Source organism: Photinus pyralis, unplaced genomic scaffold, assembly GCF_008802855.1.
Source record: "Photinus pyralis isolate 1611_PpyrPB1 unplaced genomic scaffold, Ppyr1.3 Ppyr1.4_LG1, whole genome shotgun sequence".
Taxonomy (NCBI): Eukaryota; Metazoa; Arthropoda; class Insecta; order Coleoptera; family Lampyridae; genus Photinus; species Photinus pyralis.
In genome coordinates this window covers 16,485,346-16,511,628 of record NW_022170249.1, presented here as the reverse complement: position 1 = coordinate 16,511,628, position 26,283 = coordinate 16,485,346, and the positions used below count along the sequence as shown (strand labels likewise).

The following is a 26,283-nucleotide window of genomic DNA, read 5'->3' as shown; positions in this document are numbered from 1 at the left end:
TTACCGCATTTTGAATTTGAATGTAAGTCAGAACAATATGGCTCGATTTCAAATTTAAGCAGCATCTGTTTAGTTTAGTAGCCATTCCGGTGCCATTTTTAAAACTTGCCGTGTTACTGTAGTGTAAATAGTTAGCGTACAACCTAAGAGTTAAGTACACTTTTTTCATTCTTGTGCATGAACATCACCAACTCGTGCATAAATATTTTGAATAAAAAATTTGCCAGGTATGTGGGGTTGTATTTATATCCTGCTAAGCGCCAGACACACCAAAATTAGAACTCGCTTGGCGCTCATTTTTAATCAAACTTAAAAATTGGAAGTGATAAGATAAACTGAACTTCAGTATTCAGTTTTAAGATTTTAAAAGAAGGAAAATTAAAATTAGTGTTGGATGGGACCAAATAATTCGAAATTCTACTACCGATTGTTTAGACTTTAAACAGGATTTGTGTGAATGGTAGTTTTTGAAAATAACAGTGCAATGTTTTGGTTTGTTCAGTTTCCTAAATTTCTTTTATAAGAAACGACTGTAAAAGCTAAGATTACACATTTTAATAAAATCTATGTACAATAAATATAAATTAATATTTACATCATTAAATTTTATAAAATAGTTGAATGAATATAAATTATTATTGCATTTTAAAAATTGCCAAAAACACTTCAGGTTAGGATAGTTTTGGAATGTTTATTAAACATATAAAATTAAACTTATAATAAATTACATACACATAAATAATAATGCTACCATTACATAATATCTTAACGACCACCTTTAATTATATTTTATAATAAATAACTTTGTTATATTTTCAACTAGTATATAATTACTTTTAATCTATGTACAACGTTAATACTACTTAATAGTAGAAGACACAATAATGACTATGTCTACAATGCATTCACAAATTTCAACAACCATAGATTATCTAATTGTCGACTGTATTCGTAGACACATTGTATATATCGTACTTTGGAAAAAATACATTCGAAGGCAAGATTTATTATTTTGTGAATATCAGTCGCATCTGGATATAAACTTTAATTATTACTATATTATTTAAATTAATATTTAAAATTTATACTCCTAAATTAAAAATAAAGTTGAGACTAACTTGGCACAATACTGAGCTTTACAATTGTGCTGACTCTTTTATTCGTCACTTTTCTGCCATTAAAATAATTCAATCAAAATGGAATTAATCGCCATCACAATTTGGAAGAATACTGATAACTACACCAATTATTAAAGAGAAGTGAATATTTATTTATAAAAATATTACTTTTCAACTACTTAACACACTTGTGGAAAGACAAATGCGGTAGGCCCTTAGAATGTTCCATTATAATCGTACATACATCAGGTATGCCACAGTATGTTATCAGACTACTTCTTGCAATTCTGTAATACGCAGTAAATTTGATTATTGAATTTCTTTTGTCGCTAATTTAATCCGAATAAATAACAGTAGCATCCTGAGTACGTTTTCAACCATTTTTAAAGGAACAATATTTTAAGAATATCATCAATATACAATTCATATACTTATATAGATTTTAAACTAAGTACATATCTACTCAACAATGAATAACAACCACATATAGATGGTAAACTACCACATTAAAATCATCAAGATGTGTAAACAAAATAAATGCAGGTAAAATTGTATTGTTATAATAAAATAGTAAAATTAAGGCTATTTACAAATAGACGGGAAAGTCTTATGAGTGTAAATTTTAAAAACCGACAACCGTATACAGTTGGAAACTATTAAAAACAGCTAAAGTATCTCTTACAAATTACTACCGTATTGTCACATGATTGAGTATAAGGTTTTAGCTGAAATTTGGTTGATACTATACAGCGGAAGACAGAAAAAAAATAAATTAAGCATAACAATAGGTACTGTTAATAAAATAAGCAGGTTTTCTGGATGTTCTCGTTTAAAAACAAAGCTATTTGGTACCAAAATCTTCTTCCGTAATTAAAATAACATCCAGTTTACCTTAAATTAAAAGTCCTCTGTACAAGAGTTAAAATATGAATCACAGTTATTGTATAGTAGACATTGAATACTTTGTCTCTCTAAAGTTTTATTTGCTATTATCAAGTCGATCCCTGGCTTGACAGGCAATCTTGTGAACCTAGACTTTTGTATTAATTAGCTTGTGAAAGAAAAAACACCGTTTGCCCCATGACCGTCAAAAATATATCACCTCTTCGTCAGCGGGCGATTGCTGTTCGTTACGTACCTTAAACTTGTCGGGTAGCTTTGGATATGTATGCGTACGTGCGGCTTTATTGTGGGATATGGCTTGAGGGTGCATTGGTGGAGGTGTTCCGCATGGGGATGAAGCCTGCATTAAAGCCGGACTTGATCCTGTACGACTATGGGAGTGTGGCGTGGTTGGTGTCTAATTAATAAATACAGTTATGCACCAGTGCTCACATAGCGCGATCCTCTATGGCAGTTTGGAGTCTATGTGACTATAAGAGATACAGCGTGCTCGCTTTAGAATTAAAGTTTTTTTTTTAATCTTTATTCCAGGATAGCAAAATACACATGTACCGCTTCATAGCTAACAGGAACGAAAGTATGTCTGGCGATAATAACATGTACGTTTTCGATAAAAGTGTGCATTACGACGTAAGCGAAGAGAAACCGGAATAAGGGGGTTTTAGGCAGACAAGGATAGACTTTGTAACAGTTAGTAGCACTATTTGTACGTGAGATCTTTATTTTCGGATATTTTTAAGCTAATCTTCGTAACCGGTCAAGTACTACGTTAGATATGCGCAATTTGAATTCCGAGTGAAGTTAGTTGTGTGAAGTTTTATCAATTTTGGAGCGATCGCGTGATCACAAGATAAGGTTTGCAATTTTTTGCAGTTTTTTGCATTAGACATTGAGTTTCAGGTTTTGTCAGGAAATAAAGAGTCAAACTTCAGCAAGGTAAGGGATATAAAGACATTTTTATTACTGAGCTAGGCGTGGGTGAAGTAAAGATTGTCACATTAAAGTTTTTGGCAGTGCTGTAGTTGACCCTTGCAAATGTTTGTATATATAGCTAAGCCGTTACAAGGACTCTTCTCAAATTATGTGTCGAAATTTATCAATGGTCAATGTATATTTGATTAAAGTTCTAAAATGTTTCAAAAAGCTATACTGTTAACGAGACTGCCAAAGAGGACATAATAAAAAAAAACACTTACCGATTCACCAGAAGTGGGACTCCGGCTTCCCGAACCTAGCCTCTGATACCCTGTTGTACTTGTCCGCCTTACTTTTTCATCTTGACTTAACTTTAAAGGCAGCATTTGTTGTGGCACTGATGCAGAGATCGTGGAAGGCGCATTACCCGAACTTAATCTTGAAGCTAACTTAAGAGGAAGTTGTTGCTTAACGTGTACATTCTGAGAGGCTTTCTGTTGATTTGTTGCACTTATTAAATGCTGAGGTAGTTGTGATTTGGAGTTTCCCTTAATCCATTTTGAATCTTTTCTTCGTTCCGTACCGGTACTGTGCTGTGTACCGCTAACACCCGCCGAACCTTCCGACTGTGAGGGACTACTCTCCTCGGAACTTTGATTGCTACTGTCCTCCGGCTGGCCGGTGACAGGTAAGGCAACGTTGGGAGAAATTAGTAATCCCTGACTGGTTAATATTTCCATTTTCCTGTACAACTGTTCGCGTTGCTGGGTGATGTCGGATTGCTCCACGCGGATTTGCTCTTGTAATTTCAACAATTCCGCTTTCTTTTCGTCTAACTCCTTACTTTCTTGTTCCTTCACCATTGTCCAGGCAGCTTTTTCGACACTAAGTTTATCTTGCAAATTTCTCAGCTCTTCCAATTGCTGGTTGTGACGATATTGCTTTCCAGAATCTCCACCGCCTTTCGCCATTAACAAATGTGTTTGAAGGCTATGCGACAAGCAGAAATCAGTAAAGATCCTACTTTTGAGCACTTACCTTTCGTTACTAGTCATCAACTGTGATATTATACACAATAACGTGTAAACATAATGTGATAATTGAACCGCCGCATATTGCTGCTCTTTACCAAGCGATAATAGCGCTGGTATATCAGGTGGTGCACATGGCTGTAGATCTGGTACATTTCCATTGGTTAGAGTGGGACCTATAGATATCTGGCAATTTCGCCACGGTAACTTTTCCTAAACTCAAAAGTTAAGATTCAAAACTAAAGCGCGGTATTACTTACAAATAGTTTGCTATCCCCAGGTTTCAGATTTTCAATATCGGGGCTTAAAGTGGGCGTCCCTCCCGAAGATTGCAATTTTTTTCCTAACAGTTTAATGCCACTTTGTATGGAGTTATCGAAACCGCCAAATGTTTCAGCACGTTTAGGTAAAATAGGCGAGGTGTACGTCTCACTTTGGTGTTCACCTGCCGAACTTACACTTCTTGAAAGATTTGTTCCTGTTGTGTACAGTGAACTGGCCAGATGGCTTACCTCCTGCAAATAAATATGCTAATGATAAAGTTGTCTGTACAGCGCCGTCGTAGGGAGTTTCGAGTTATGTGTTTGATTGAGAGCGATTCAGAAGCAGGATGTGATAAATTTTCCTAAAGAGATAACGACGATGTCCTATTTGGACGATATAATGATTCCAGTGCGTGATTGGGAGGCCATAATGCAGAGACTGCATCTCATGTTTGAGACCTTGCATAGAGCCAAACTTACATTAAAACTGTGAAAGTGCCATTTTGGTCAAAAAGAAATGGATTATTTAGGAAATACAATCAGTGAGAACGGTGTGTAACCAGGATATAATAAAAAGAGCACGATAACAGATTTTCCTCCACCGACAAACGTCCATGAAGTGCGCCGTTTCTTAGGATTGACCTCATATTCTAAAGTATGCCACCAGAGCGAGATATTTAAGCGATCTAACCCCGAAAGTAATAAAGTTTAAACCGACCCCTCAGGAGGATGAAACCTTCAAGAATCTGAAGAGGGCGCTAGTGAGTCAACAGATCTTGAGGTTAAACGATCGAAACGCAAACGTGAGCGCGTTGTTTACAGATGCATGCAAGATCCACAGGACTAACGGGTATATCGATGCAGGCTGATTGCAAAAAAGATTTGCATGCCGCATACTACGTCAGCAAAAAGACAAGTGAAATCGAGAAAAATTATCACTTGTAGAAGTTGGAACTGCTGGTGATAGTATACTGTGTGGATAAATTGCGAAATTTCCTAGTGTTGAGGTTTATAGATTGTCAGGCTTTAGTGTACTTAAACGCGCAAAAGATAAAACAAGTTGTAAATCAGGAAAGCGCATTTCTTGTAATACCGATCAGTGTTTTATTAGTGAAGTTTAAAATTATCTTATCTCATGAGTAATCTAACTCAAAACAGAGCCTGCACATCTAAACTATAGCAGAGAGCTTTTAGTAAAATTTGAAGTCTCTAGCTATTGCTGAGATCTCAGCCGGACAGCCAGCCATAACGAATATAGTAGTGTATTTTTTTCAAAATTGCGCTAAAAACTCAAATAGCGAGACTGGTATTCAAAAATAAAAAATACGCACAATACTGGAGTATCGCTGTCCTACAAATGTGAAGAGTTTGACTACTAAGAACGCAGTGGTGAGATAGTTAGACCCCTTCTCACGAGGGGTTTTTGAAGCGTTTGTAGCGCCGCTTGTAGCGAAACATTGCTTTACTATAACTATAACTCCGGCAGAACAATAAATTTCAGTTTAATACTTTTCAAATAGGTCAAACGATTCCTTTTTCAGCACCTAATAACACCTTAATTTTTAAATATGATGACAAAATCACAAATAAAAACTTTCGTAGAGATCTTGCTTTCAAAAGGAAATGTTACCACCTAATGAGCGCTGAAATTCTACTCGTCTGCCGCCTGTCGGTCTGCGAGTATGTGATTCCTGTTGAATCAACACCATTGCGTTGCGATTTTGGAGTTAGTAGTCCAGTTTGACTATTTGTTTGCGATGTTGATGTTTATGTTTCATTTATTAAATTAAGTGCACTGTATTTACCCTTCTATTACTTACATTGCAAGAATGTATAGTTTGTTTTGTTTACTTATAGACTTATACCAATTTGAAATAAAAAAATTCTTACATTTGGACAAGTTGTTACTGGGGGATTAAAAACCATTGGGGGGTTCGCAATGTCTGTGGATTTATGTTTCTCATGCAGCCTATGTCCGGCAGACGACCATACGCAATCTGGCAACCCTGGGTTGGGATATGGGAATTTAGTGGAGTAGGTAATGTCTTTAAGATTAATAATAAATAATATCTGTTATCATTGAGGTTATCATGTAACCTTTTCTAATTGTATGTTCAATTAAATGTTTATTATTTATTATGTTTCAAATGAAGCATGCGTACTTGATGGCTCGGGCAAATTCAACCAGAAAAAATGGTGCCCACTCACGGTATTCACCGAATATGGTTAAAACAGTGTTAGATATCAACATAAGAGTACATAATACTAATTTATATTACAGACCTGTACAGCTGTTAAAACCTCTTTCCACACTTGATTAGTGTCAACATGTTCGCCTACTAAATGGCGATAAGAAGGAGGCGATGGTGGCTCCAGTCCTGCCGCAGCTAATAATCGCAACTGTATGGACATCTTCTCTTCTAACAGCAAAGCATGTTCCACATCCTTCTGCCGTAGTAACCCTAGAAAACAGTTAGTAAGCACACAGGTGAATGCAGTAACAGAAATTCGTTGCAATTATATATTGACATTCCACGAAAAGGAAGCACCGATACTCCATAGATGTAAAGTAGAAATTTCAAGTTAGTATTTCTATCTTCCCTTTATCTACAAAAGCGTAAAAGGACTAGCTAAATAATTTTTGTTTTATTTCCGCATTACTCAAAAATTCAGTGTACAAATCGGAAACTAAAATAAAATTAGCCCGTCCAGTCCTACGTTTCTGAATCACGTAACTAAACGAGTGCATAATATAAATCAATCCGCAATTCTAACTAATAAATGAACTTTACCAATCATGCTTTATAAAAACTGAATACAGAAAAGTGCATTAGAAAGAGTGCCACTACCCGTGATACACATGCAAGTGGATAAGATGGCAAATTACCTTCGATATCTGACTCTGCATCTGTTAAAACAGAGCAAATACGTATCATAATACAATACTAATTGGGTCCGAAGTAAAGTAAACCAACACTATACAGAATTCATGATGATAAGATGGATTGTTAATTCTTAATATCTTTTACACATGCCAGGTTATGTCACATAAACAAAGATAAGAAGGTAATTGAACATACCGACAAAATGTCTGATTTGATTTTGTTTTGCGTTTAATAAGGTTTGTTTTTCTTCAGATGTTATGGTAAAACTGTCCTCGTCTTCCTCTGGGCAATTCTGTACTGCACCTCTGCAATGTCAGGCTCAGTTTGGTTGCAAATAAGTGCAAATAACACCTACCTAATCGCTTGAATCCAAACTTGCTTATCTTTAGGTTTGTGAACCTTTAACTCGAACATTTCGGGATCTGCCGGATTTGACGAGATCAAGTAAATACCCCTGGATTCTTGCCCCGCTTTTTCTCGCACCAACAATTTTTGTAAAGATATAACACCAGCCTAAAATTTTGTTTGAAACCGACTTGATGAAAAGATTGGCGGTTCTATACACACCTTATTATCGGGCGTAAAAAATGTATATTTATTATGAGAACTTTCTTGAAGGAAAAATAATACGTCGGATAAAACAATAACCATAACAACTTGCATTTTCCCTCTTCCCTGCATTAGCATGGCGACGCCTTCGAATCGCAAAGACCGATTGCCCTGCAAAATATCGGACTTTTTAAACTTGTATCCTCGATGCGTAGTGTACGATTTGGCGTCAATTCTGTGATAAATTTCTAATTTGCGATCCTCTTTCTCTTTTTCTGCCACTTGTGAATCGACCTCAATCAAAATTTCCTTAACTAACGCCAGCGCTCTCTGCAGTTGCTCTTGTTCGTATTGATTCTCTTTACTGGTTTTAATAAGTGGCTCTATTAATAAAGGGTACTTTGTTAACCTTTGAGTTACAAATAGAATGCATTCCGGAATTCCCTTCTTTTTCAGTAGAGGATTATTTTGACAATGTCGAATAAACTGACCGAAACGATCGTCGTTAGATAAATAAGTTTTATATATTTCCACAGCATCCCTATGCCGACTGCAAAATTCTCCTGCGAATAATTCGCACATTAATTTAACTCTCCCAACATTAACTTAACTCACCGTAGGCAGATTTTAATTTGACAGCGCGACTAGTCGAGAATTCTTCTAACAGTATGTCGGCGATAGATGATACAACAGGAGCTTCTCTTTGACGTTGTCGTAACCGTAAGAGAAATCCTAAATGCAATTCTGTCAGATCGACTAATCGCGGAAACATCCTATCTAAATTTGGTCCTAAACTAAAATATTTTTGTAATCCGTCTACGAAAATCTGTAAGACAGAATGAGAAGGGCTACACTCTCGAGCGCGGCTTACCTTTTGCATCATAAGTAAGGTCATGCAATGATGTTTTTCGGTTAATATAAATTCGTAAATATGTTCTTGTCGTTTAACTTCTTTCTCTTTGAGTTTGCGCGATATTTCCTTTCCTACATGAGGTGTCCACGAATCTGGCTCAACCTCGTGTAAGCCTAAATTAGGGTCTGAACACAAATCTGATGCAGTTAAGGGTGTATCGGACAAGAATTCTAAAGGTACTATTGGCACATCGTCTGGAAAACTGTTAAATAAATGTTAGAAACATTTGATCTGCAGTTTGAATAAGAAATAAAATATGTTGCTCCATATTTAGCACAAAGCAGACATTAAGAAAGATATGTAATGTGGGTTGTACCATGACACTATACCCAATACAGCTTGTTAACTCTCCAGATGCAGTACCAAATGTCTCTTATGTAACGGCAGTTACAATTGTAGGAAATAAACTTCGAGTTCTTAGTTCTATTGGCGAAATTCTTCTCACAATTTTATTTGTTTTCTTTTGTCGTAGTACGTTTGAAAGATCTACCTTTTCATAGTTGTACATACTCATTGCAACTGAATTACATTTATTACGCTTAAACAAATAAAATAATAAAAAAAATAAATCCTCTTAGAAATTAATGGAAAAAATCTTAAATGAATAATTATTTAAATTACAAAAAAAACATTAGTCAATAGTGTGATCCACACGAAAATAAATGTGATTATAGTTCTGCACCCCCAAATAATTTCGATCTTAGTATCGACCATACCATCTTCTTTTACAAAACAAGACGCTGGCTGATAAAAAAACCCTGGCTTAATATAATAGGACAAACGCAAGCTTCAGAAAATTTCCTATTTCATGATGACTCGCCTAATGAACGCGATCTTGCTTCCAGCCACATTTACGAACATTTATGTTCCTTTATGTACAAGTACCTTTATAATACATACATCACTTTCTAGGAAGTAAAAAAAGTATAATTTGACATGGAAAAATTGTAACCCGTTACACTATCAACACAGCCTTCTTTTTATACTAAAACTGTAACGAAGCACCCGTTTCCAGCCTTAAAGTTTACCCGCCTTATGATGACCACCCGGCTATTGATTATATAGTGACAAATCTTACTTCCTATAAGGTTAAAAATGTTAACCCGAACATTGCCGATCATTTAGCCCAAATAATCGAGTTCAATGTAAATACCTCGAGAGATAAGCAAAACAGTCCAAAGTCCAAACAACACTTTTCTCAAAAGAAATTAAATATTGTAAAAAACCACTTAATAGAAGAAACTTGAAATAAACTGTATAGTCACTCCAATGCAGATGAAGCATTGGAGTCATTTATACATATTTTACAGACGAATATTAACAAATTCTGTTCCTTTGTTTCAACAAATAAAGCCCACAAACAATAAAAACCCATGGTTTTGTGAAACATTAAAACTTGAGAGTGATAAACTAAATAATCTGTATTGGGTGGCTAAACAGTTAAATGACCCTAACTGCTATGCTGTTTACAAAAAGCGCAAAAAAGAATTCAACCACAAAATTAGTTGGTATAAAAAACGCTATTTTTCGAAACAAATAGAGTCAGCTAACAATACGACCAAAAAAGTTTGGAGTATTGTAAACTCTCAATTAAATCGTAATAAGAAAAACACCACTAATGAAATCTGTCTTGATATTAAAGGAGAGGAAATTAGTCACCCGAAAACGGTTGCTGATTTCATTGGAAAGTTTTTTGCAAACGTTGCCAAAAATAAACTTAACCAACATTTTCAAACGCCATCCGCAAAGTGCACGACAGGTATCCATGTCCAAAATTCTATAGTATTCGATCCTATCTCGCCGGAGGAAATAGTACATTACATTAACAATCTTAAAATGTCAAATTCGATGGGCTCTGATAAGATCTCGACTAAAATTCTGAAGCATATTGCAACCACAGTAGCACATCCGTTAAGCTTCGTCTTTAATTTGGCAATAAATACTGGTTGCTTTCCAAATGCCCTCAAGTTGGCTATCGTCATTCCCTTATTTAAAAAAGGAGATAAAGCAAATGTTGAAAATTATAGGCCAATTAGCCTCTTAAGTACCCTCTCAAAATTATTAGAAAAAATAATTGTGTTTAGAATTCGAAATTTTTTGTCGAAATATAAATTACTCACTGACTGCCAATTTGGTTTTCGCCCTCATTTTTCAACTGAAGATGCAACTACGCATTTTATGCAAGCCGTTTACAATGAACTGAACGCCGGTAACCTAGTTATAGGATTGTTTTTTGATCTACAGAGAGCGTTTGATACTGTCAGCCCCAGATTTCTAAAAGACAAATTATCAGCTTTGGGCATTCGCGGAGCTACCTTAAATGTAATCTGCAACTACTTGGATCACAGGAGGTTAGTTGTTAGGGTTAGAGATCAGTTATCTGAAGAGTACCCTGTTCAGCTGGGTGTTCCCCAGGGATCTGTGATGGGGCCCTTATTATTCATTATTTTTATGAATGATATGCCAAACTATATAACAACGAATAATATTACAATCTTTGCTGATGACACTTCAATGGTTGTGGCGGCACCTTCTACTGGGGAACTCTTAGCTCGTGTGGAGTATGTAACGTGTGCTTTTAAGTCTTGGTGTACAGACAATGGTATGATTCTTAATATTGCTAAGACAAAATGTTTGTATTTTAGTAAAAAGAAACTGCCGGATTCAATATTGAGTTCAGGGCTGGCTAAATCCAAATTATATTTGGAAACTAATGTAAAGTTCCTAGGAGTTAGTGTCGATCGCTCTTTTTCGTGGCAACAGCATATTGACCATGTTACTTCGAAACTTAACAGTTGCTACTTTGCAATTTATAAAATAAAAAATATGGTTGATATGGCGTGCCTAGTGAATGTCTATTATGCTCTAGCGTACTCGCACTTAACATATAATATCATGTTATGGGGACAAGCTACCTCCATTAATAGGGTCTTTATTGCTCAGAAGAGAATCTTGCGATTGATATTCAACCTAAATAAAAGGGAATCTTGTAGAACGATTTTTGAAAAGCATAAAATTATGACGATATACTCAATTTATATCTACAACTGTCTAAAGTATGCAAAGCGTAATATAACAAAATTTAGCGATAACTCACATCATAATTACAATACAAGATTTAATGACTTGCTACGGACAGATTTGCACAAATCGACTTTTTATGAGAAGTCACCGTTTTATGCTTGCAAAAAGTTGTACAATGCATTGCCCTCTAAAATTAAAAGTATCAATAATTTCAACTCTTTCAAAAATATAGTTAAGAAATATTTACATAGGCAAGCCCTCTATTCACTAAATGAATTCTACGAATTGCAAACTCTGTGAAGGAAACTGAGCCGTGTGTACTATCTTCTTTTGTGTATCTATTCTTGTACTTGACTTGCATTATCATATACCATATATGTCAAGATGCTAATAAATCACTTTATACTTTATACTTGTATATAGACGAATAGTTGGGCGCGTCGTTGTTTTTTCTGAATTTACTTATTTACTGTAGAAGACAAGGGATTGAGCTTTGTGCGTTTTCAATTTATTTCAGCTTATTAGCGTCACGTAACCGAGATAGATATTACTGAGTTAATTCTATACACTTTCCAATTTCATTGTTGCACTAAAAAGTGAAGTCAGCATTAACAGTATTATGAAACGATGTAGTTTATCTAAACCTAAACAATAGGTTTGGCAAGCGCACAATTTTCCCATAAGCGCCGTACTGCATCTGAAGAGTTGAACGCGTAACAGGTAAATATTTATGCGGTTTGTGAAACGCTGAGTGAAATTAATTCCTCTTGGAAAGTAGCCAAGAGGTAGGTACTTACTTTGTATTGTCATGATGTCCATGGTGTAGATCAGCCTCCTTATCATCACTAAGAATTTGGCTGCAATAGATATAGAATAAATTTTTTTTAAATAATACGCGTTTATGTGATAATAAGCTTGGTCATTCCAAGCGTAGGCCAAAAATACTAGACAACAACAAAACAATGAGTAACTTGAAATTTGAATTGTATGTATTTTCAGTAGTGAGCGAAATAGCGTGTGAAGTAAAGACAGAAAATACATGCACAGGCAAGAAGCAAAAATACATGAGAGAAAAGACAACTTTTTTTTCACATTAACATATTATAGAAAATGTATTCAAGTTGTCCGATGTAAAATGTATAATGAGAGAGATGATTTAAAGAGAAAGAAGCAAATAGCACAGATTAAAAAGAGCAGAACAGACAGACAGATAGACACACAGGATAGAGTGTGTGTGTGCATGTGAAAGGTGAGTGAAGTATGCTAGGGATGTGAGGGGGTGGCCGGGACTTACTTTACTCCCAGTTTGGTGGCGACCCTGCGCCAGGGCGAGTAGCACAGCTGGCTTCTCCTAGGGGATGGGCGGGGAACAGGCAACAGATTAGCCATACCCTCTAGCAACCCATTCCCTTTGTATCTTATACTTACGAAACATACACTTTATACCTTGAATTTTTTATCTCCCAAAACAGAATAAGATACAAAGGTCACTTCTTATATGTATCGTGTCCACCTTATTCAATAAATATCTCCTTACTTAATTACAATGTCAACAGATTATTGAACATACAAATAGTACTACACAAAACGATTATCATAGCAAACGAGAAGTGAACACGACACTAGAAACCTACCGCAGTTTTGTAGATCAAAAACATAACCAAGGCTACTATCGCTATTAAGCGAGCAACACAAACATCAAACAGAGGTTACAGAAGAGATGGAAAGCAAAGCAAAGGAATTTCAAGTCAGGCGTAAAGTTGTGTTACATGTAACAGTGAAGAGATGTAAACGACTTTTTTGACATGGTATTCTAAAAAATTATAAACAAACACATCATTTTAAAATACCATCCTAGGTACTAACGGTTTGTAATGGGAGTTAATTCTTATTGCAAGCAGTTTTTTTTTAATGTTTCCCTGTAGATGAAGCTATGCTCCATTATTCATTTGTAGTCAATTCATGTAACAGTGTGAAGTGCTGCCCCACTGTGTTTAGAACTCTTTCGATATTCAAATGAGAGCGAAATATTCGCCCCTGCGCATTATTTAGATGCATACCTTATTTATCATTGGAACAAGAACTAAGTAAAACTGAGCTAATAGTATTTTGTGAAATAGCCAACCACGAACAAACAACAAGACTATTAACAGCTAAACTTTGCTTTACCACTTCTATATCTATTACCAAAGAGTATGGTACTCTTTGCTATTACTAAACAAAATTGCTAGCAAAATTGTTTCATTATGTGATGTCATGCAAAAAAACGAGTGTGTTCGCAATGAAGCTCCTCATTTTTAATCCTATATGACCACTTTTAACTAAAGGGGGACTCAATACTAATTTCCTCAAAAAACAAGATTATTAGCAATCATGTAAACTAACTTGTATTGAACGTTATTAAACAAATTATTATCACAGAAATAAGTATATTTGAGTTTATAAGGCTATAACCCTTTGACCTTCCTTGGCACCATTAGATCCTTTTAGATGGCAACCTGTGTGTAGTCTTAGTAGAACTTCACGAGTTTTGATAAATAAATTAGAGGTACATTCCAATTGGGTGATTGGAAGTTCCAAGTCGAAATTCAGTTGAATGTAAATGGCTGTATGGTCATAGTGGAAGGTGAGGTAAGGAAACGCAATCTAAAGAACTGACTACAGATGCAAGGTCCAAGGTTAGCAGATCATTTGACAAAGAGAAGAAAGCCCTCAAAAAAATTGAATTTATAGCTCAGAATATTATTGTCTTGAGTTTGTCTCAGATAAGACAATTGATAAATATGTGTATGACTAGAAAAATGTGGGACTTGCGTTCAGTTTATGAGCAGAGATCAGAGCAAAGGAAAGATCGCCTATTCAAACAGTTTTGTAGTATAAGAGAAAAGGAATCTGCGAATTCGATTCCAAAACACATTGCTAAACTTTAGAAACTATGGACAGAAATTCAAGATGAGACTTGGAAGGAGAATAAAGTAAAATCACTGCTCCTGAATCAGGTTTTGAACACAATGCCTGCCGAATACCATGAATTTACTAATGCTTGGGAGTCAATATCCAAGGAAAATCGAATGATTTATAATCTGAGGGAGAGGTTGTATGTTGTTGAGCAGACTCTGAATGATAGAAGCTTCTCAAATAGTTCTACTGAGGATGCTGCTTATTTTACCAGTAAAGGGCGGTGTCCCAAAATGTTACAAATGTGGCAAGTCTAAGAAGAGTCAAGAAAAGTCTACGTTTGTTAGCCAATCGGATATCGTCAAATTTGTGGATTCACCCTATGTTTGGATTGCAGATTCCGGGAACGCAGCACATGACCTTCACCCGTAATTGGTAGTTACCATCTTTTGAAGAGCTCTTGAGAGCCTTGTACACTTTTCAGAATTAGGTGAGACTTGAATGCTCTGAAAAGCGTGCAGAAAATCCTGATAGCCTAGGAAGACGTCTGAGGCCTCTGGTAGCGACACAAAAGGCTATGTAAAGCAATGAACAAGAGCTAGAATGCTAAAAAAGAATAAAAAGAAATCATGTAACAAATAATTCCTATTCACTAAGATTTTATTCGTGTATAGAAATTGCAAGATATTCGGATTTTAAATTCCAGTAAAAAATAAAGTGAGAAGACTACAAAAACCAAGCAGTTTAGGGGTATCAAAGCCTTAAGAAGAGTCCCTTAGTTGCAGAATTGGTGAAAACATGCCCTGTCAAGACGGCAGAACCGCTTTCATACCAAAATCATGTATGTACAATTTTGCCAATAGTGAATAAAATCTCTGCTTGATACCTTCATGTTTGTTTGGAGAATTGGCACTTCTACAGAGACTACCATGGGGTCAGTGACAGGAAGTGAAAAAAAGCTCAAAATACCAACCTCGACCTACTCGCCCAATGGAGAGGAATGTATTATAGCATAATATCCCCTAAAAGTTCCCCACCATACGCTGAGATCAATCTGACAAATTGGCAACGTTGTGCTGATAGGCACACCAGTACAGCAGGAAGATAACCAAATAGAACGCAATATCTTGCAAGGGGCCAATACAGAATAACTGGATAATATTTTGCACAGAACAAACCTCTTATATGTATGAGGGTAATTTTGCTAAAATAGTGTTAAAAATTAGAAAATAAAATTAAAATAGGAGCTCCAAATGCCAATGCAAAAAATTGTAAGAGATAAGAGATTGATCAAATAAGAAAACAGTTAAAATGATGGATTATTGTGACTATGTTGTAGTAACTTGTGTTTTTGAGGCATGAAGACACACCATTTGACGTGTAGACTACAATTCTTATACCGTCTAATTTCACACGCCTTTCCACTCCATGCATTAATAATTTTTCTTCTTTATAATATCTTATGCCTTATGCTCATACATAATTCAACTAGAAAAAATGTTTAAATATCTCAATTCGAAATAAATAGGTAACTCAAAAGTAGATTTAAAAATCCCCATCGCTCTACAACCTAAACTAATTAATTCGTGAACCAAACGGCACGAGTGATTTTAACTCCCATTCAAAAAACCTTCTAAGAAAGTCTATGCAGGATCCAACACAGTTTATATAAACCAGATAATAGAACATACATGCTTAATGGGTAATTACGATTACAATTGCCTAATTGAAGTTATACACAAAACAACCGCAACCGCTAAACTAAAAAAACGTCGTACTTATTGTATTTCATTTACAACAAAAATAAAATGTTACGTTCAATTATGTCATCGGATCTCTACGAGACATGAAACACATTCTCTAAAGTCACATACAGGCACTCTAATTCTATGATCTACTTTTCTGGTCGTAGGTACTTACTTATTAGACGAACTATTTTGATTATGTCCCGGCATCGACCCCGAACCCCTTTTATTAACAGCACTTTTAGAACTAGTTAAGGGACCTCCAAATCCGGAAAGCTTTGTGGGATTCTGCACAAGACACGTTAATAAATTGCACTACTGTTGTAAAAGGCAAACCTTGGAACCCTTGGGTTTATTGCACTCGACTATATGATCCTTACAGGTATTTTGGTGGACTGTAGTTCCACAACCTGAAATATCGATTAGTTTATTTAAATCTTAGTGGCACACACTAGTGAACTAACTTTCACAACATAAAGCTGGTTTATTGCTTAAGGGTTTCAAGCACCAATCGCACAACTGTGAAGCCCCGCAACTTGGAGATACCCACTGATGAGAAATCAGCTTTTTAGTTTTATCCTACAAAGGAACGTTAACAACCTGACTTTCTGTCACTGACTTTTTAGTACCTTCCTTTTCCGAAAGAACAGACTTCCACGTTTCCGCCTTTTCTCAGAATGGTGGTCGAAAGGAACACTAAAACCAAATAATTTTACACACCGCCCTGTAACGTTTCCATACAGGTGAGGCTAATAAAACGGTGCAAAGGAGAGAAATTCTAACGTGGTGGATTCTTGTAAAAAAAATGACAACTTTGAATTTTTTAAAGAAAAGTGTACAGAATGTGCATTGAAGGGCTGCTAACACATGCGTGCTGGTACTTACTGGTGCAAATGTGCAATGGAGTGTGGATCAAAATGTGCCAATCCAGTACGACTTCCCTCTTCCTCTGTTTCGCTCTCGGTACCACTTGGACGGCCCCTACACACCAAGCTAAGCACATGCACTACATTGCTTCTAATAATTTAATTATTAAGCAACATAATCGTATGATAATTTTTTAACATTAAATTATGTTTGCAATACTTATCTAGTTATCTCATTTGTCAATAAAATAATGTTTATTGTAATATACAGCATGTTCATAATGAATTTAAAATTTACAGCAAGGATATAACTTATAAGACGTTTGTGTGGGTCAGGTTTGCTATAAATCATAGTCTAAGAGCCAGTAACAATTTTTCAGTATGTTGCCTATTTGTTGTGAGGATGTTGGCGGGACTATACAAAAGAGAGGACAGACTTATGCCTTGAAAATGTTTAAAAATTAAAGGTTTAGATTGTAAGACTATAACACTCTGTAGATCAGTATCGAAGTTTTGCGGACATACGTTTATATGAACTTTTAGTCATAAAATAAGCCAAAGAATCATTTCCTTCTATATTTACATCATATTTAGAAACACCCTGTATAGTGATTACTACCCAATGAACAACGAACGAAATTGCAACTAAATAATACTTGTAAGCAGTTTTGTTTTTAAGTTCAAAGTGTTCTTCAGCCTCCCTCCCATATGGTCTGTCCGTCCCCAACTGAAATGTCGTCACTGGCTCTTCACTGTTAGGGTCTATTCTGATTTTTCTGAATTTATATTGAATTTATACTGCACATGTTGGACATACAGTTTCAGATGAACTGAAATTGAATTAGCACATAATTTTGCACTTTTTCATAAGATACACGTTATTAAAAATCAAATAATTGAAATGTTTCTTTATAGGAATATAGGAACAATGCAATACAATTCAAACCTAGAGACAACACCCAAAAGCTTAGCAACGGGGCTCCATTTTGTAACGAGATTTAATTGAAATCAAGCAACACTGCCTGAAATCTTTAGAAACAGAAAAACAATTTCTTATGCAGAGAGCCAGATTTCGCATTGGTTCAACTTTATACTAGAAACAATCCATGTATTGTACCATGTATGTAATTATCAAAAACCCTGCATTTGGCGTTTTTTTTTTGACAAAAAAACTATGGCAGTTAGGAAGAAAATGTATTGCTTGTCTATAATAGCATGGCAAAAAATAATACATGACATTTGTGCAGGCGGTAAGAGAAGAAAATGAAGTTCTTCTTCACATGATCTGCCAATAACTTCTTGCAAATACAAAAATTAGATAGCAGGGGGGACAGTGGGCACTTGTAGCCACTCTTCCTTGTTCACTAGTAGAAACATTGCATTTACAACAAAAATTAACACAGAATGATGTAACCAATTCAATTTTTAGTTTATCTAATTATATCGGCAGGAAGAAGACTGAACATAAAACTTGTTCCAAAAAATGGTACTGTACTACATCAAATGTTGTCCATAACTTATGACAATACCTGATGTCCCACGACAAATCCCTGCTATCTGTCAACCTTGGAATATTTTGAAAATATGAGAGTATACTAATGTCACTAAGGAAAATTCATCTAAATTAGTGGCACTTCTTGATTATACCAGAAGTTGGGGATCTCAGAAATTTGCCGATTTCGTTATCATTTTTTTCTGTTATTTGAACAGATACAAAAAAAATAAAAAAACCACTTTCTCATTGTGACTTTTTGAGCTCTACAAGACACCGTTAAAGAATTTTCAATTCAACATTTCGTTTCGGAGAAATCATCATTAACTTTATCTTTTTATATGACCTGTAAAAAAAGTACATACTGTATTGAGTAGCATTTTTATTAGGAATACAACGATGTACGGCACACAAAGAAAAAACAAAAGTTGGAAACTGTTGGTTTCAATAGGATGGTGCACCCACGCCCAACGCCCTCTTCGTGCGAAAATTACTATGGGACAAATTTTCCACCTTCCAGGAATATTGCAAAATCAGCTAAATTTCAATATAGGACATACACGGAGTTCAATCTAAAAACAATATACATAGGGAATTCAATTTAAAATGAGCAACTTCATATATACTTCCGGTACCTATAACCAGAAGTGCCACCAACTTGAAAATATTTTAGACAAATTCCTATTATTGACATTAGTATACCTTCAGACCCTGCTTCAGACTCTTAAAATATTCAGAGGTCTCTTTTTCAGGATACGGCATTCGTCGTGTACATCCTGTATATGCAATTCTGAATTTGTTTTAATGTGCATTTCCATTTATCAGTCGAGTCAAAAATGAAAATAGGTACCTCCCAAGAATTCTTAATTATGAATATACTCTGTGTAACATATAAGAATGTAAAAACCAACATAGTTATTGGATTTTGAGTGTGTAATATTGAAAATGGCATACCAGCAACCATTACTGGCATTCCTCTACATATAATAATAGTTAATTGCTTTGAAAAAGCGGTGGAACTGTTGAATTATTTAGGAGAAATGTTTTGGATTTCTAGACCATCCAATTTTGTCAACACACTTATATGTAACACCCTGTATATTTAAATAATTACAATACATAACATGGTTTGTATGTTGTCCTAGTTCAAGAGATGATTAGTTCGGCAACATGTGGACATAATAAATTTTAAGTAACAATATTCGTGATATTCCACAGTATCAATCAAGGGCATTAAAAGGTAATAGATAAAAATGGAAAGTTTGTATTTCAAATTCACTGGGCATGCGCAAAGTGTATAATATCAATAAAGGGAATTGTTAAATTTAACCATGCAAAAATACACAAAACTTTAGCCCATAATTTATGATTAAAAATATATAAAAACAAGCTAAAAACGTTATTATACCGAGTGGACGATGTTAAAACTTACACAGGTAACGTCGGTTGCGCGCCTACCAAGATAGGTTCAGGTGCTAAATCACGAACAGCAATAATTGATGGTGTTGATATCGATTTTTGTAATGGTAATCTCGCAGGTAATAACCGGAGCTGTTCCGCCTCTCTTTTGGCTTTAATTTTATTGAAATCGTTCTAAGGATAATTGTTTGAGAGTACAGATTACGAATGAACTGCTCACAAACCTGTAAATCAGCTTCGTTGAGGGAGTGTGTGCTTGCACCTCCACCTGAACCTCGATGTGTACGACGTCCTACAATTGCTGACGATTCGGTTCCCAGTAACCTTGCCGGACTTCCGTCTACATTGTCCAATAACGAAGATTCGTCCGCTTCCGATTCCATGCTGCTCAATGAAATACTAACACAGCAAATGAGATTGTTGGTGAGCTTTCAAAGCTTACCTGCGTTGGCGCGTTTTTATTTTTTCTTTGGTTCCCGATAGATCCTCCAAAGCTGTCCATGATTTTCGTCTTTGCGGATCTGGCTCCAAAGTACGTCCGAGCAACCAGTCTTGTGCACCTGTAATACAATGGCCAGATAAATCAACTTCAAAAATGCAAATGAAATTACCGCTTCCTTTCCTACTGGGCGGTTGGTGAATGGGCGACGAACCTAAGGAACCTCCTACTATATCAAGTTCTGGAACTTGCTCGTTTAAAGCGGGACAACTAGCACTTAATCTTGCTACCTGAGCTAATAAAGGATTTAATGCAAATGCCGCAAAGTCCTTAGACGAAGGAGCATATGAACTATCTACAAAATGAAAATAATCACAGTTAGCATTTTGGGAATTTACCGGCGGTCTGACTTTGTACAGTGGCATCTCTCATACGTTGAACACTCTCATGAAGCTCTCGAACTTGCTGTAAACTATCTTCTAAAACGGGATAAGTCTCCGCAGTGTTTTTAAAAATGAGAACACTGCAAGGCACTGCGATGCATTGCGGGGCACTGTGATGCATTGCATATTTTGGTATTTCTGTTAAAAGAAATGAAAAGATAATAAAAAAATAAGACTACTCAAACACTAATATTCCAGTATTGTATTTTACCTTTTTAGCGCATTTACACAAAAATTTAAAAAAATGCGCTATTGTGGTCACTGTCCGTCCATCCGCCTATCTGTCCGTTCTTACCGGCGTTCGATCGCTACTAGTTTTTTATCTTAAGAGCTATTGTTCTAGTTTTTCCACTATTTACTATTTAGTTCGTTATGGTGTCGAGGCAGGCACCAAGGAAGGAATTTTTTCTGCGTCGCTTACGAAAAAAATTATTGTAAAACCTCAATTTTTTTCATGTACCTACCATAATTTTACAGTTTTTTCGTTTATTAACGATGCTCCAGATCGTCTATAATTTTGAACTGTCTGTCTCTCTCCGCCCGTCTGTCTGTCTTTCTGTGTGCAGTTGTGCTCGATAACTTTTGCATTTGCGCAAGAATATTTATTAAAATACTTAAAATTAAATGTTGTATGTACCTAGGCACCTCGAATAAAGGTAAAACTAAAGCCAAATAAAACAAATGTGTTTTGCTCATGCGTAACCCGATGCGACTAAAAACACGTATTGCGAATGCCCAGCCCCACATTCGTTATTTGTGAACCAATCCTTCTAAAATCTTAGGGCAGGATTCTTGTGAAATTGAAGTAGCACGTCAAAAATGATTTTAGTAAAAGCAAACGTATCGCATATTGTAAACATCAGATTAATAATTAGTGCATGCGCAGGATGCGCAATATCAACTGCCTTATTTATCGAGGTATGTATCTTCTTGAAATTTTGATCACAGCTGCTTCTCTTAAAGGCAACATATGTCATATTGTAAACATTGGATGTGCGCATGCGCAGTACCAACTGCCATATTTATAAAAATATGTCTTTGAAATTTTAACCATAGATGCTTTTTACTTGTTTGAATTTTTAACCACAGATGCTGCTAGTAATGGTATCTATCGCATATTATTGCAAAAATCAGATTGCGCAATGCCAACTTCCTTATCTATGGAGACATTTCTTTGAAATTTTAACCATACATACTTCTCGCAAGTAGAAACATAAAGAGATAGCTACGGGCTTTTCGGGAGTACTGGTACGTGCAGGTGCATGTAAAATGCGCTAAAGTCACGTGCCTTACGACGAAAACCTTTTTACATGTTTCTTCTTTTTTTATATCAGCATCAGTCATTATTTTGTCAGTTGAAATTGTCAGAAAAATAGAAATTGAGCTCAAGAAATTGATCAAGTTATTTCATCCAATTCTGTGTTTACACTCGGCAAGTTTTCTTGTCAAAGCGACTTGAACAAGAAATTGATCAATTTATTGTTTATATAAAACCAGTTTAAAATAAATAGTTAATCTCTGTTAATATATTCCAGATGTAAAGGGTTACCGACAAAAAACCAGACATTCATATCTTCTTTGTAACAATGGCGACCTCTCTTATATCCTTAAGAATATATGTGTACCAATTTTCAAAGCGATCGGGCGTTTCTAAACAAAGTTGTCGTGCGCACGGACAGACACGAAGACAGACATACAGCAATACAAAATTATAAGCGATCTCTAGGATCACTATCGCAATCGCAAGAATAAACACGTCGATAACGGTTGATTACGCAAAAATCAGCACATTGCGCACAATCATAAAATAAATTTATGGCGTTACACTGCGGCATTCGGAAGGACACTGTGGACGGAAATATGGGACACTGCCATGCACTGTGGCGCATTGTGACGCACTGTGGCACACTGTGACACACTGTGGCACACTGTGACGCACTGTGGCACACTGTGACGCATTGTGGCACACTGCAAAACACTGCAGAACACTGCTAGACACTGCACAGTGCAAAAACAAAATGTGTACACATATTGCGGGCAGTGAGAGACCCCTCGCTACAACCTTAATGAATATGATCTGATTAGTACAAGTAAAAAGCGAAAGGAAGTATCATCAGGATCTGAATTCGTTTAGGTAAATGCTAAATTCAAAAATAACCACTCCAAGACTTAGGCAAAATCAGTCTAGCGCGAAATAAATGGTTGTTCCGACATATAAATTGGAAGATCAATAGAACTGTTAGTACGTCAATTTCGTAGTTAACGCTAAACTGTTAACTATTTTGTATTACTATTGTTTAGATAAATATGCAAATACAAATAAATTCGTTTATCTTTGTTTCAAGTTAAAAACCATGTCAGATATGGAGTAATTAACGCCTGGCGTTGAAGGTGATCAATTATTGTTACTTAATTGTTCGTGAAATGCAATTGTGACAAGATTTGCAGCCGTCAAATTGATCCAAATATTGCTTGAATTATTCGAGCAAACGAAAATTATGAACGACCTACAACAAACTCAAAGCATAATAAACTAAACCCATATAGACAACGAGCGGCAAGGTCACTTCCGGTTGACGAGTATTAACCAAAATTTAATAAGTTAGTCCCTTGATCATTGTCCACCTATTACTGAAAACAGAATTGGAAAATTCGAAACCGTTCACGAGTTATCATGTACACAGACGGATGGACGGACGAACGAACAGGCAAAATCAGGAACGAGTGGCTCGTTAATAATGGTTAAATTAATAATACAACAGAAAATAAGGAAGAACAATCTCAAAAGTTTACTGAATATAACTATTCTGAATATAGGAGAAATATTATGTATTGGAAATGTTTGGGATATTTTGAAAAAAATGGAAATCTGATTTGCACAAGACACGGTGCAGATGTTTGGAAGTGTCGGAAATCCGAGAGAAAAATAGCTACAAAATTACGTACACTCAAAAATTCAGAAAAAATTCTTCACAGTTGCTTCTAGCAAAAATCATACTACACGATCTTTGCTTCTGGCGAATGAAAACATATCGCATATTGTAAAATTAAACGTGCGCAGGCGCAGAGTGAACAATTCCAACTGTCTTATTTATGGAAACATTTCTTTCAAATTTTAGCCACAGATGCTTCTAGTAAAGAAAAAAGAATAAATTCAATGACACCACTAGAAGAAGTCCCAGTTGGTTCCAGGGAAATCCGCTTGGTGTCAACGTCTTCGTACAGATCAGCTGATTAGAAAGCAGTTTGTTGATTGCAAATATGATTGTTGGTTGATTAGCTACGCGGTTTTTTGCGAAATGTGTTTTTTTTCGTTTGGCGGATTTTAGAATGAGTGACTTGAACGAGGAAAGGATTGCTGTGAATTTTTGTTTATACCTACTCGGAAAATATGCCATCGAAAGTGCATTCCAATGTGAAGGTAATGGTGACAGTCTCAAAACTGATATTATCCTTCTTGGTATTCTAATGAAAAGCCTCACCAGCAGGAATTAATTCCTACTGCCCTCCTCTCCAACATCTTTTTGAGACAGGTTATAATTCCTCATACCTTGGGAGAGTGTTGGACGAGAGTACACACAAAGGCAAAAAGGGACGTCTGGACGGAACATTTTATTAACATTTTTAGTGATGTCCAAACTTTAAGTAGAATTTCACGAGAATCGAACGCAATCTTTCCGTTACACCTGGCACTACGTACGTTATTTTTGTCGTTACCGAAGATTTGACTTTACCGATATTGAGACTCGATTTGCGTACGTTACTTTGTGATTACTACGAAGATTTATTGCTGTTAGCTTGATTACATTGTATCCTTCAGATTAGTTGTGTTATTTGCTACCGCTGCGTTGTGAATTAGTTTTGCAGTTACCGATACCTGGTCAGAGACCTATATCTACAATTTTTTTGATAACGTTGTTTATTTACTCCGAAAAATTCGAGGAAAAATTAGTTCATATTAACTTGTTTGCATTTTGAATTGATCAGATTGCACTGAATAGAAATTTAGTTATTTCTGCATCGTTTTTTTTATGTAACCCTACGTTTATTGCTATACCTGAACTATAAGGATAACCCGTGGTTGATTAAAATTTTGCTTTTGCTAGTGCAAAGTCATTCGAATTATTGATTCGTATTAAGGATCAATTACAGTTTTAATATACGTTTGCCTCCGTGTCAGACGTTAGCATTGCTATTTTGCAATATTTTGTGTGCAGCGCGATTCCCTACCCCTTTTATTTGTTAGTATTATTTTCTGTTACAAATTTACAGAACGCGCCCTTCTGAATTCAGGCGGCCGCTATAGTAGGGGAGCTAACACGAAATCCACTGAACGAGAATGATCAAAATTTTAACCGATGGAGTTCCATTTTGCCCTATCAGAGTATGCTAAAATCGATCGTCTGCCGCCTCAGGTCATACGACTTAAGGCGCTGCGGGTACTTCTTGCGGTACCAATTCTGAAAGGTTGTTTTTCGAAAAAATAAGTTATACACCAAATGAAAACGTTGATAATAGCTCTTAAAAAAATATTTAAAAAAATCGCGCGCATTTGATAACTCCGTAAAAAAACAATTCTTAGTCGGTTTTTCACGAACTTTGTACGGATATAACTAGGTTACGGTTGGACGAATGAAGCTGATTTTTTTTACAGACTGATGATAGGTACTACTAATGACTTAACGGTGTTTCGTTTTTAAATTTTTTCTCTAATTACAAGATTATCTTATTATCTTAACATTATAAGATATCTTATAATTAGAGAAAAAATTTAAAAAAGAACCACTATCATAGTCATTGGCTGTACCTATGATTAGTCTGTAAAAAAAATCAGCTTCATTCTTCCAACGGTAACCTAGTTATATCCGTAGAAAGTTCGTGAAAAACCGACTAAGAATTGTTTTTTTACGGAGTTATCAAATGTGCGCGATTTTTTTAAATATTTTTTTAAGAGCTATTATCAACGTTTTCATTTGGTGTATAACTTATTTTCTCGAAAAGCAACCTTTCAGAATTGGTACACAAGAAGTACCCGCAGCGCCTTAAGTCGTATGACCTGAGGCGGCAGACGATCGATTTTAGCATACTCTGATAGGGCAAAATGGAACTCCATCGGTTAAAATTTTGATCATTCTCGTTCAGTGGATTTCGTGCTAGCTCCCCTACTACTACGACCAGTATTCAAGGGTAAATTTTGTTATTTTCGTCGACTCCTTGATTAACGTTTGATTACATACTGTTTTTCGATACAATCGAATTGTAATTATTACATTTGTTTGAGATTCATTTAACAAATATAGGTCCGTTGATTTCTGCAATAGTTTCTCTGACTAAGTGTTGATCCCCTTTTACTAAAAATCAATTTAAATTCAAATATTGA

At 35.6% G+C, this 26,283-nt stretch overlaps 1 protein-coding gene across 4 annotated transcripts; it reads right to left on the bottom strand.

Annotated features, from left to right (window-relative positions):
• Nucleotides 1-2,104: 2,104 nt before the first annotated feature.
• On the bottom strand, nucleotides 2,105-20,951 carry LOC116158566 (rho guanine nucleotide exchange factor 18). Of its 4 annotated transcripts, XM_031471364.1 has the most exons (23): nucleotides 20,859-20,951; nucleotides 20,633-20,815; nucleotides 20,464-20,581; nucleotides 20,246-20,420; nucleotides 20,035-20,195; nucleotides 17,130-17,225; nucleotides 16,874-16,940; nucleotides 16,709-16,823; nucleotides 16,581-16,654; nucleotides 16,420-16,532; nucleotides 12,896-12,952; nucleotides 12,399-12,458; nucleotides 8,536-8,779; nucleotides 8,280-8,490; nucleotides 7,683-8,227; nucleotides 7,471-7,628; nucleotides 7,311-7,420; nucleotides 7,118-7,138; nucleotides 6,514-6,692; nucleotides 4,228-4,482; nucleotides 3,975-4,180; nucleotides 3,218-3,926; nucleotides 2,105-2,418 (listed from the first exon to the last, which is right to left on the bottom strand). In XM_031471364.1, exons 1-23 carry the CDS (start codon nucleotides 20,890-20,892, stop codon nucleotides 2,206-2,208), a joined length of 4,104 nt encoding a protein of 1,367 aa, XP_031327224.1. In that variant the 5' UTR covers nucleotides 20,893-20,951; the 3' UTR covers nucleotides 2,105-2,205. The 4 variants fall into 4 exon arrangements, with proteins under 4 accessions (XP_031327224.1, XP_031327225.1, XP_031327226.1 ...); XM_031471365.1 differs by lacking the exon at nucleotides 7,118-7,138 and having other exon boundaries at nucleotides 17,130-17,237; XM_031471366.1 differs by lacking the exon at nucleotides 12,896-12,952 and having other exon boundaries at nucleotides 17,130-17,237.
• Nucleotides 20,952-26,283: the final 5,332 nt, after the last annotated feature.